This window comes from Acartia tonsa, chromosome 11, assembly GCF_053477335.1.
Source record: "Acartia tonsa isolate MP-2025a chromosome 11, ASM5347733v1, whole genome shotgun sequence".
NCBI lineage: Eukaryota > Metazoa > Arthropoda > Copepoda > Calanoida > Acartiidae > Acartia > Acartia tonsa.
This window is the reverse complement of record NC_137270.1, coordinates 36,464,229-36,477,600: the sequence shown is the minus strand read 5'-3', so window position 1 is coordinate 36,477,600 and position 13,372 is coordinate 36,464,229. Positions and strand designations below refer to the sequence as shown.

The 13,372-nt window shown below is 32.0% G+C and overlaps 1 protein-coding gene across 1 annotated transcript in view; it reads right to left on the bottom strand.

Annotated features, from left to right (window-relative positions):
* Positions 1-13,372, bottom strand: part of LOC145331729 (neural cell adhesion molecule 2-like) — a 146,288-nt gene that overhangs the window by 85,708 nt on the left and 47,208 nt on the right. Inside the window, exons 10-14 of the mRNA XM_080176549.1 lie at positions 8,706-8,803; positions 8,413-8,463; positions 3,692-3,777; positions 2,206-2,276; positions 1,788-1,884 (exon numbers count right to left, since the gene is read on the bottom strand). Of these exons, the coding sequence (XP_080032675.1) occupies positions 1,788-1,884; positions 2,206-2,276; positions 3,692-3,777; positions 8,413-8,463; positions 8,706-8,803 (403 nt within the window). The remainder of the gene's footprint in view (positions 1-1,787; positions 1,885-2,205; positions 2,277-3,691; positions 3,778-8,412; positions 8,464-8,705; positions 8,804-13,372) is intronic.

Below are 13,372 nucleotides of genomic sequence, written 5' to 3'. Positions count from 1 at the left end.
TAACCCTGTAGGACAATCACATAACCCAATATAACCTAACCTAACCTAAAATAACCTATAAAAATCCATTTTAAAAATAATTCATCGCCCCTTAATCGCTAGTTTGATATGATATGGTATGTTATGTTATTGTGAAAGCGAGTTGCAAAAAATCTAATTACTGAAAAGCTTTGCTTTAAAAGAATAGAAAAAGAATTTTGGAATATAAGAAATTCGGTAAAATCCCTTTTTTCTGCTATTTGACCAATATTCCTTTCCCCCAAAAAACTGAAAAATAAAAAATAGATTTATAAACTGGCCAACAAAATGTCTGGCTTTGCTTAAAGTGGTAAAATTTTATAAGTATTAATTTTTGTTTTATAGACAGTTGTTCTATGATAGGTAAATTAAATAAATAATAAATCTATTATATAATGTTTTACGTGTAATCTGGGGATCCTCTGGGTGGCCCAACTGGGAAAAATTAAGAAATTGTGCCCAAAATTCTAGACATTTTCTAAAGACGTGAAATATGAATATTTCAAATGTTTTCTAAAACTTTTTAATACTTCGCCCAGTATTGAAAAAGTTGGCATAAATATTATAGATATTTTATTAAATGACTTACAAAACTAGTTTTTCCAATAACACATTCACTATATTTTCTAAAGTGACATTATAACATCCTTAATGAAACTAGCCTCACCTGCACATCCTCTATGAAACTAGCTTTAACTAAAACATTCTCTACGAAACTAGCCTCACCTACGAATCCTCTATGAAACTAGCCTCACCTGCATATCTTCTATGAAACTAGCCTCACCTGAACAACCTCAAAGAAACGAACATCAATTTCACATCCTATATGAAAATAGCCACTTCTGCACATATGAACCTAGCCTCACCTGCACATCCTCTATGAAACTATCCTCACCTGCATATCCTCTTTAAAACTAGCCTCACCTGCACGTCCTCTATGAAACTAGCATCACTTGCACATCATCTATGAAACTAGCCTTACCTACACATCCTCTATGAAACTAGACCCACCTGTACATCCTCTATGAAACTAGTCTCACCTGCATATCCTCTATAAAAATATCCTCACCTGAACATCCTCTATGAAACTAACCTAACCTGCACATCCTCTATGAAACTAGAATCGCCTGCACGTATGAACCTAGCCTCACCTACACATCTTCTGTGAAACTAGCCTCACCTGCACATCTTCTATGAAACTAGCCTTACCTACAAATCCTCTATGAAACTAGCTTCACCTGCATATCCTCTATTAAACTAGCCTCCATGCACATCCTCTATGAAGCTATTCTCACCTGCACAATCACATCCTCTATGAAACTAGCCACACCTACATATCCTCTATGAAACTAGCCTCACCTGCATATCCTCTTTGAAACTAGCCTCCCTGCACATCCTCTATAAAGCTATTCTCACCTGCACAATCACATCCTCTATGAAACTAGCCACACCTGCACTTCCTCTATGAAACAAGCCTCCATTGCTCATCCTCTATGAAATTATCCCACCTGCACATCTTCTATGAAACTAGCCCCACCTGCACATCCTCTATTAAACTAGCCTCAACTGCACATCCTCTATAAAACTATCCTCACCTGAACATCCTCTATGAAACTAACCTCACATGTATATCCTCTATGAAACTATCCTCACCTGAACATCCTCTATGAAACTAACTTCACCTGCACATCCTCTATTAAACTAGCCTCACATACACATCCTTTATAAAACTAGCCTCAACAGCACATTCTCTATGAAACTAGCCTCACCTGCACATCCTCTATGAAGCCAGCTTCTTTTTGCTGTACAGGATTCGTAGCTCGGCAAGACAGCTGCTGTCCGTCGAATTCTGGCTTCGCGAAAAATCTAAAAAAATATATAACAAACATGTATTACTAATTCCTAAAAAACAAATGAACAAATATCATAATTGAGACAAAAGGTATTGTTTTTCCAACTTATTTTGGAATTGCCATCAACAATAAAAAAAAAATTACATTTGAAAAGATTTTTTTGCATTTTTTGTTTGCATTTACTATTTTAAAGAATCTTAAATGGCTTTTAAAAATAATCATACTTCATCTTTAATTATATATTTAAGACTAGCTTCCCCTGTTTATTTTATAATAAGGAGGTTAGGATTTCTGTGCACTTTGAGGAAAACCGCCCAATGATGTACATATTTACCTGATCCAGCTTGTGGTATAGTTTTGATCCTTGCTCACTGAGGATTCCTCTACTTGATCTAATAGCAGCATCTGAAAATAGCATTAGGTCCAAACACTGAAAAACTATCAATCAATCAATCAAAAAGAAAACAAGACGATAAAATATAAGAGACTAGTGGCTGCGCTTTTAGCATTAGAAGCTCTGTATAAATTTTGTATGTATATGCTAGATAATTATTATTTTAACACAGTTTACAAGTTATTGTCTAAACATTACTGTTTGTTTTAAACTTTATTTCACCAAACTTTTTGTGTGTTTTTATACATTTCAGGGCTCGGCAGCATAGCTTCAACCGCGACTAATACTCAAATTAGAATCTGTTTTGATGCTTTCAAAATCCAAAGAGACATTCCTATTGAGCTTTTTATAGTTCTTATAAGAAAGAACGTCCTACTGGCCTACCATTAGTCAATTAAAATGCATGCTGGCCTGCCATAGGTAATTTAGTATGTGTAAATTGGTCATTTGAATTGTATGACATAATTTTTTATAGGCACTATAGAGAGCTTCTATTGTCATATTTTGGTCAGGTATAGACCACAAGCTGATTTTTAAAGTTGTAAAAGATTGGTTTCTCTGAGGCTTACATGATGACGCTCGGCTGCCGAGTCATGATACATTTATGATTTTATTTAAAGCAAAGCTTATCTATCAGTTTTAACAAGGTTTTTAAGGTAAGAATAAAAGAGTTATTTATTTGCATGTTCATAATACGATGCGATAAATAACATTATCATTATTATCAACATTATTACTACTAAAATTCTGTCACATGACTCAGCACCCACACACAAACACACACACAAATACACTCATACACACACTCACACACACACACAATATACCTGTTTGTTTCCAATCTTTCTAGTCCATAAGATATCAGCTGGTGGAATAGAGCCCCATGACACACCTGTGTCACACACACACACTCACACACAATTACACACACACACACAATATACCTGTTGGTTTCCAATCTTTCTAGTCCATGAGATATCAGCTGGTGGAATATAGCCCCATGACACACCTGTGTCACACACACACACTCACTAACAATAACACAGACACACACTCACACACACACACACAATATACCTGTTGGTTTCCAATCTTTCTAGTCCATGAGATATTAGCTGGTGGAATAGTGCCCCATGACACACCTGTGTCACACACACACACTCACACACACACAATATACCTGTTGGTTTCCAATCTTTCTAGTCCATGAGATATCAGCTGGTGGAATAGAGCCCAATGACACACCTGTGTCACACACACACACTCACACACACACACACTCACACACACACACAATATACCTGTTGGTTTCCAATCTTTCTAGTCCATGAGATATCAGCTGGTGGAATAGAGCCCCATGACACACCTGTGTCACACACACACTCACACACATACACACACACTCACACACAAACACACAATATACCTGTTGGTTTCCAATCTTTCTAGTCCATGAGATATCAGCTGGTGGTATAGAGCCCCAGGAGACACATCTTATACGATACTCTTCACCTAAACAATAAAAATAGATAATCAATTAAGTTTTAATTTATATTTTGCAAACAATGCAAATTTGACAACATCCAAAATTTGATGTAAATTTGAGGATGAGTACAATTGACTAAATTTTTTTTGCTGCTGATGTAAATCAGCCAATTTAACTATTTTAATTGTCATAAATATAATCTACTTTAAAAATTTAAGTTGTTTGTCAGTCCAAAGCTCCTAGTCTAGCAGAGTCTTTAAAAATAAAATTTGTTGTAATTGCAGGGATGAAGGGACTGAAAATTAAAATAGTACTCAAAGTTAAATATGATATTATCTTTATCTTTGTTCCGAACTAGAAGTATCCAAACTTGTCAACAAATACTTTTTTATATACATGGTTAATTTTGATTATCATCATTGGGGATGTAAATAATTTTTTCGTCCATTGTCTTATCCCTGAGTAATTGTAATAATTTAAATATGAATGTAATAAAATTATTAGCATAAATCCACCAAAAAAAAACACACAAAAAAAAGCCCCAAACCACAAAAAGTAATTTAGTTGATTAAAGATTAATGCATCGCATCGTAAATGAATAATTTACCATAGCCAAAGTTTTTACAGAAGTCATTTAATTGGAATATGTAAAACAGAACAAAGATGAAATTAAAAGCGAAAAGTTTAATCCTTATAATAAAGTAAAAGTAACTCTGTCTATGTGTACTGAAGGATTTCACTAACCACTGAACCTATAAGGTTCTCCCTTACAGGATAGCTTCTCATAGGTTATGGAAAGAATATTACAATTATTCAGCTACTGTAGGTTTTAAAGAAGACTAATAAAAAATTAAAAGAAGTCTGAAAGTTAAAATGTCTCAAAAATGTGGACAAATGTTTCAACGCTTGGACAAACTATTCCAATTGACGCCATATTAGAAGAAAATATGAAGTCAATCGTTATAACTTGCCAAATTTTGGAACATTTTTCCACTTTTTTGGAGACACTATAAGCTGCTTTATAAGTCTGTGAATGATGATTGAAAGTTGCAATTCTATACTGGGTGGAAGTTTTTGCGCATTTTTCTATTGTATTACTTTTATAATAACTCTGTTGAATGGTAGGTTTGCAATACGTAATAGGATTAACAACAACACACAGGAACAAACTAAAACTTTTATTAGATAGGCATACAAAACAACCAAAATAAATAAATAGCATGAAATTAGCAGTAAAAAATTGTCTATGTGTCTGTGTAAACCGCTTAATTGGAATGGTTCCCCTATAAAATGTAGCTTCTTTTATATCCTGGGAAGGTTTATAGCTAATTTAGGGGACGGCAAAACCACCTTAAAAAGAAAAATCACCCCATAAAATATGCCCCCTGATCTTTTTTTACTTTTTCTTTTTCAAACTAAAATTCAAAAAGAAGTGTTGTCGACTATCTCCCTCCCACCCCTCCCCCACAAGTGCCCTTAGAGGCCTCTAGGGACGTACACGCTAGTATGAATGTACATGATTTATGCATGCAGGTAGAACAATCTACAATTTTAAGCTGTTTCTTTTATGATTTTCCATGATTTATTTGTTAATGCTGTGATTTCCACTAATTAATGTAAGTTAGACTTTGACAAAGTGTTTGATTATCCACTATCTTTTATATTAAATCTTTATTACAATAAAATACAAAGTAAAATTATAAACACTGGGCCGAATTTTCAGAATTTTTTTTATCAATATTGTATTGGAAATAGACAAGTTTTAGTCAATTTGATAGAGGGGGATTTCAAACTCCCCCAATGAACTAAAATAAATGGCCCTGGAAAGTGAAAATAAGCAAAAAAAAATAAACTAAATAGGATCTAGTATATTTAATACGTTTAGGGAAAAAAATATTTATTAAATTTGTAATTCTCATATTTTTTGCTTATTTGTATGGCCTCTATTGTTGTATGCACTATGTAGTGCTGTGTATTTTAGACCTTCCCTCACATTCTATTTCCTTGCGCTTATTCTTTTTTTTGTGATTTTTAAAAAGATTTAATCTAAAAGATTTTTAAATTTAGATTTTGTCCTTACTTTCGTTCAGATTAAGAATATTTCTAATCATAAGGTCTACAAGAACACTCAAAGTGGGGAAAAAAATATATAATATATATCCCCCCTAAACGAGGTTTGCGGTGCCGTAAACACCCTTAAATGTGTTAGAAGTACATTAAAACTATTAAATCTCCACCCCCAGAAATGTCTTGCGGATTTTAATATTGCGGATACGGTTGCGCTGAAAATCCGTAGAGGTGTAAGTTTTGAGGCATAAAATTAGTAGTAGAACGATAATATTCACTAAATATGTGCATTTCTTATTGAAAAGAACAACAAAATTTTAAAAAGTTAACATAAATTTATATCGTTCTACTACTGTTTTTAACTAAAACTCACACCTTTACAGATTTTTAGCGCAACCTACTCCTCCCTTTATAAAATAACGATAAATTCATTAAAAGCATATTTTATTGAAATTATTCTACTATTGTTTTCTAATCTTTGATAGAAAAACTGTTTTTGTTGTATTTGATCCTAAAACGTATAAAAAATCATATTTTTTAAAACAAAATATGGCTTTATAAAGTACTTTATGCATGCCAGAGAGAAAAAGGATAAGAAACTGTAATACTCCAAAAGTATTTGTACTAGTTTTGACATATGTTAGCTCCATTTCTTAGGGAAAGGTTTTATTTTGATTGATGGTAAAAAGTACCAGTGTCCAAACTTTTCATCAATAAACTTTGTATAAACTCGTATTTGTTTGTTTGACTTTTAACATTTCGCTAACCACTGAGCCGATTGAGTTACTGGGATTTATTCAAGAGAGATTGTTTTATATTAAATCCGGGGATGGTTCAAGGGTATTTTTTTTCTGCCCCCATCCCTCGCCTTTCGAATACATACCTCCTATATGCAAATGGTGCATCCACTATTGATCTAAAGTAGTCGCAATAATAATAAAGATAGTTTATAAGGGTGGGTGGACGTAGATTATATATATTGTTGATTGCCCTTTCCCTTTATCCAGGCTTTTATACATTAAAAAAAATACTTTTTACCCTGACATTTAAATCTAGATTTATCCAAGTTTGACCAACTGGTCGCCAGATATCAGACAGGCAAAAATAGATAAAATCTTTTCTCGTATTCATTTGAATCCGGTTGATAGGAACCGGTTCTCATGAATACGAAAAAACTATGTCTAGCATCGTATTATATCCAGTTTTCTACGAATATAGAAAAGTATTGCCGAAGGCACCGGCTAAAAAAACTAGTTTTAATCTTATAATTGTACATTCTATATCCGCGGAAAGCCGTTTATAATACGATACGAGAAATAACTATTCTAGTATGGCTTCTAGCAAACCGATTAATATCCGCTGGATTAGAACTACTTCGAAGCCATACTGAAAAGTTATGTGTCGTATCGTGTTATATACAGTTTTCTACGAATAGAAAAAATGCACAACCAGATTTTTGCCCGTGCCTTTGGCATATCGTGGCTAAAATTGGTTTAGTCTTATAATTTTAGAATTTTAATATCCGCGAAAAGCTGTTTATAATTCGATGCGATAAATAACTATTCCTTTATCCTATCTGGTCTAGCCATCTATGACATTTTAATATTTACAGCCTTTATTCTACATAATTTTTTCTAAATTATTCTTATATTAACTCGTTCATAGGGCTTTCTAACAAGATTATGAACTATAGAGATTTATGGAGTCATAATGTAAATTAAAAAAAATTCAAAGACCCTAATTAAAATGATAGTGAAAGTGTCTCCTAAAAGAAGACGAAGTAAAAGAGAGAGAGAGAGAGAGAGAGAGAGAGAGAGAGAGAGAGAGAGAGAGAGAGAGAGAGAGAGAGAGAGAGAAAGAAAGAGAGAGAGAGAGAGAGAGAGAGGGAGAGAGAGAGAGGAAGAAAAGAGCATTGTTAAAGGTTTGGATATCCAAATATAAAAATGCAGGCCATTGAAATCCTATTTAAATGCACTCATGCAATTATACATCTAATGTTTAAACATTATGAATTATTAGTAAAGGTTATGTTAGCAAAATTAAATCAAATTGTACAATTACATCAAACAATGATTCACATAATTATGATTTTAATCAGAAATCAATTTTAATTTATAATTAGAGGACTGTATTTCAGGTCGTTGCAACGTCAGAAAGATCTTTGTTTTTCATTTAATAACCGTTTAGCCTGTAGATGGACGAGTCTGCTTTCAACGACACTAACGTCAGGTCATGCAACCCAGGATAAAAAGAAAGGGCGGCCATTCTCTAATTTTCTGTCCAAACACCCGGGGTTTTAGATAAAGTAACATCCAACAAACAACCAACTCTTTGATGACACAGCCTTTTTCTGGAAGTACCGATTGTTTATGATAATGAGTTGCGCATGTTTTAAACCAAGGTTTTTCCCATACTCTAACTTTTAATAACGCGCAACTGGCATAGCAGCAGTAGAAATAATTTTTAACATCTTTAATTATAATGTAGTGTTAAACCGAGATTAAAACTAACGAGATGTGCTACCTGTTTAGCAACGGTCCCGGAAATAATCAAATATTTACCTGTCAAATTGTTCATTTAAAAAAATAGTTTACCTGCGACCATCGGTTGCTTTTCCCTGTAAATTCTTACATCTGATGGCGGAACTAAAATTTGAGAAAATTCATTTATTATGACAGTTAGTAACATATCTTAACAATTAAGAACAGGTTTTTTTGTATTGTAATGTTTCTAAAATTTAGGTAAATATATTCAAAATCAGTCGTTAAATTTTTTGTGAAAATTTAAGGATTAAAGTAAATATGGTAGTTACTTTGTTATAGGGATAGACATCCCAGAAAACATTGCAGTTGAATCTTCACGAAACTTTTTAAGCTGAAATACTTACATGTAACGTTTAGGATGAGATGGGAAGTGGCCGGAGCGGTAACATTGTTGTTAGAAGCTTCGCACCTGTATTCTGAACCAGCCTCTGATCTATCCAACCTAGAAACAAAATATGTATATATATTTATAAATGGATATAGAATGTACGTGGATATTATGACAGAGGAAAAATTGTTGTCTATTTAGGTTGCTAACATTGACATCACTTATTGGGCGATTCGTTCATCCAGTAGGAGGGGAGGGTATAGGGTAAAGGGGGATGGATAATTTTATTTTAGCCGGCTATAAGTTTCACTTTATTAGAGCACATGATAATCTGAAGTAAGATCCAAGAAATAATAATTCCATTTATTCATAGAATAATTGAAAATTAAATTATCTTTTAAGTCAAACTAGCCGCCAAACGGACATACATCCATAAAGAACAAAACCTAGCCAAAATTTAGTTTTTTGTTTATTTGACCAATTTTAAAACATTCTACATTTCTTTATAAATCACATTACTGCTGCGCTACTTAAGAATACAATTGCAGATATTATCAATTAAAACTTATTATGTATTTCTCAGCTGTTAGAATCTCAGTCAAACATAATTCTAATTTTAGAAAAATCTGCATTAAGATTTGAATGTGTAAAAAGCTCACGTATTTGTAAAAATACTGCAACCTTAACATTAATCTTAACACCCTACACAGTTAAATACAATAATAGATATCTGTATTTGGGGATATTTGTCCTTTTATTTAATTTGTAAAGAAAAAAAAACATATTTCTATCTTATATGGGGAAGCTCTAACACTGCGAGTCCATCATTCTATGTGGTAACACCTCAAAGGGGCTATCTAACCTTTACTATAACCTAACCTAACTAACATTAGCATACAAAATACTATTTTATCAAAACGTTTGTGTGTTGTTCGAATACGTGAAACGTAATAAACATTAAATAAAAATTTTAATCTAAAGTTTAATTTAAATATCTAGACTGGCAAATAATATATTACAAAAGAAAACCGTTACTACTCCTTTGCAGAACTGTGATCATATACCTAACTAAAATGTTTAAAGTTTATACATAGTATACAGTTTTTCATTCATTCTTACACCAGCTGGCTTATACAACACAACAGTATGCTTTGCTTCTTTATAAAACAAAATGATGAAGGGGCTTATTTTTTAAAAGAAAATCACATTCCTATGATAATAATGTTGTAGGATCTTTTTGTTCAGGGCTCGGCAGCCACTCGTCAGCTGCGACTCAAATCTAAACCCGTTTGGATGCTTTACAATTTTTTTTTCTAAAAGTGAGATTGCCATATTTGGGCCACATTTAGAATTACAGCTGATTTCTAATATTGCAAAAGCTTGATTTCTCTGAGGCTTTCAGGCGGCTAACGCGAGGCGGCCGAGCCCTGATTCTGTTCTTTCTTTTCTTAGTTTTCCTTTTTCAAAAATCTTTCAAAAATATATTGTTTCAGTTCGTATGTGCTAGCAATTGACATGCGTAAGGACAGTTCTTCACAAATTTAAGTCTATTTGAATAATCTAATATTTATGTAAAATTTATTGAAGGGGAAATGAATCTTGTTCAAAAACTTTCCTCGAATTCCACTGTTTTTATTTAAAGACTTCAATATGTTTAGTGGCTAAGGCATTCCCCAAACTAACACAAATACATTCTTGACAACATGTAGACGCCGTAACAATTTTAGTAACAAAAAAGTTAAGTAAACCCAACATCATATTATAATGATTTAAATCGACGAATTTTCATACATGTTCCTGGCAATAGTAAATTCAATAAATCAAAGCACAAATGGAAAATAAAAGCTGGTTTGTTTGGGTCGATTTTCAATTTATGACCAAGGTTGAAGAAACTGTAAAGTATTAGTATGGTTGAAAGAAAACATTCAACAAGATATTTTTTATGCTAGGTCAATAAACAATTGTCCACAGCTATTAAAGATTAATCTAGCTAAAAGTCCAGCCATTAAAGTTTTTGTAAAATCTAAATCATTTATTTTTTTCACATTTTTTTGATAACTTTTAAAAAACTAATAAAAGGATTGTTCCCTTTATGGTTGTTAACATTTTTAGTAGGAAGAAGGTGAACCTGAGCCAAGAAAAAAATGTATTCCATATTTTTACTAATTTTCGGAGGAACCCAAATTAGCAGCCTTTAAAAAAATATTTCTGCAGCAGAAGTGCATAAGTAAGAAAAATTGATGGTACAACAGGTACAAATTTAATAAGAAGGAAACATATTAGAATTTTTAATATGTTCATTGATATCTCAAGAACAGCATAAGAATAGTTGGATTATCCTTTGTTGAATAATAAATGTATAAGTATAGATGTATAACCCAGACAACAACCTTGATTCAGTTTGGGGACTTTTTTGTCTGTTAGCAAATTGCTTTCTGCTCTTTGCTGTATTGATATTTTCGACTTTTGGTTGATATTCAAATACCCTATTGAAAGTTGGCACAGGGTCCACATGGACATACAGTCATTTAACCCCTTCCATCTCTATTGTTTAATTTAATTGTTGACTAAAAGGATTTTGATTTTAAACTTTCAGGGTATATGTCTACTACAACATAACATACTTGGCTGCAATGATATCAACAGTTTTAAAGTTGGTATGATAAAGTTTTACTTTTTTGTGTCAATGGTTTATTATAGGGAGGGAGTGGACATAAGTAGTAAATTATACTTGTACCCAAACATTTATAAAACTTCATTAGATAATAAATCTTGATTGCTTTTAAATATCATGACTCGTTAATATATAGATTAGGTAAATGTGTTTATGATCATTTGGGTTGTAAATCAATTTATCGTCTATTGTCTTATATCTAGAGACCCCTCTTTTATTTTGACAATACTGCATCATAAAAAATATCAGGTACTAATTTGCCTCATATTTACGTCGGCTTTAGGGTCAATATCAAGAAATACTGCTAAAGTCAAAAGCATTTAAATGGTTAAACAAGTTTTTAGATGTTTCATAGTCTAATATACATTTTCTATGACAATAACTTTTACAAATACCTTTACATTTTGTACTATGAGTACAATAATGGAAATTTAAGTTTTAGACATTTTTAATTATTTAGAATATTGAATAATAAAAATTTAATTAAAAATGGGAAAAATCTGTAAAATATTTCATTACTTTATGTAGACCAGGAATCTAAAGGGACAAGACTGTGTTTGATAAACTGATGTACATCCAAAATGATGATACACAAAATAACCCTTTTTGTAGATTACAATTAGTGTTTGAAATGTTTGGACATTTAACTTAAAAGACCATACAATCAAAATTCAATGAAAGTTCCCAAAGTTGTCCTTCCAACGAATGAGAAAACATTATTATAAAACAATTGGGTTGAATTCCACCCTCCCAGCACTGAAGACGCTAATATCTAATCACCATGTTTTAAAAAATTCTTGATAAAATTTGAAGTATTTTTTAACAGTATAAATAATTAAGAAAGCTAGAATATCTGCATAATCTTTGCCCTGAAACACTTGAACTTTGATTAAATTTATTGACATTCAATAAATTCATTCAAGAGAGAGGAATATGTGTGGCACAAATACAAACTAACAAAAAATCACACTTTTTAATAAAATGAAGCAAAAAGGTATCAGGTTCGATACCTGAGGTTCAAGTGAATATAAAAAAAAATAATTTTTGGGTTGGACGGTTAAGTCTTTCCTCCTAGCCTCTTTTTAAAATTGATTTAAGTGTAACACCTGCCATACTTATGTGACAGATAAGGATTCGAAAATGAGGGAATGGTTATGGTAGAAATACAGGCCATTTTTTTATAGCCACTTGTATTGATCAGAAAAATGGTTTGTATCTCAACCCTATGCATATTGCATAATAACAATATAGTCAATATAACCCAGAAATAAGGTATAACCAACAAGCGAAATAAATAAAAATAATATTTGGGGGGCAAATGGAGAGGTCGTCAATTTTATGATGTATTGCCCCCCAACGACAGCTGAAAAACATGTATAGGTTTCGGCATTTTCTTCCAAATTAATTTCGTTATTGGTATATAAGCTAAATATGACCATGATAATAAAATTATACCTATCTAAAAATATTTTTACATGAATTCATAGTATTATTCGCCTTGGATTATTTAATTATGGGGGATCTTTTAAATATCAGACTTTTATAGATTTAATAAATTTAAATGAGATTTTTTAAAAACTTCTTTATTCATAAATTTTACTTTACTTTAATTTTGATTGCTTTGCATATAGAAAACCCCTAAATTTACTAACAATATATAAATGACACATTTGGCAGTATTGCATAGCATACATATTTAGAATTATATATATGTTGAGAATTGTAAGTTGCCCAGGGTTAGCAAGGTTACAGGGATCCTAAGGGATAAGACAATCGCCAATAAATTGATGTACATCCCCAATGATTATATACAAAATTAATCCTTCTATAGAATACAATTAAATTAAAATATTTGGACACACAACTTAATGAACCAATTGATCAAACTTGAATAAAAGTCCCCATAGTTATGATGCCAACGAATAAGCCCAATGTTCCCTCTCTCCCTGGAAAGGTTAGATTGCAAATAAACTAAATTATATAAACTTCTATACCTCACATTCAACTAA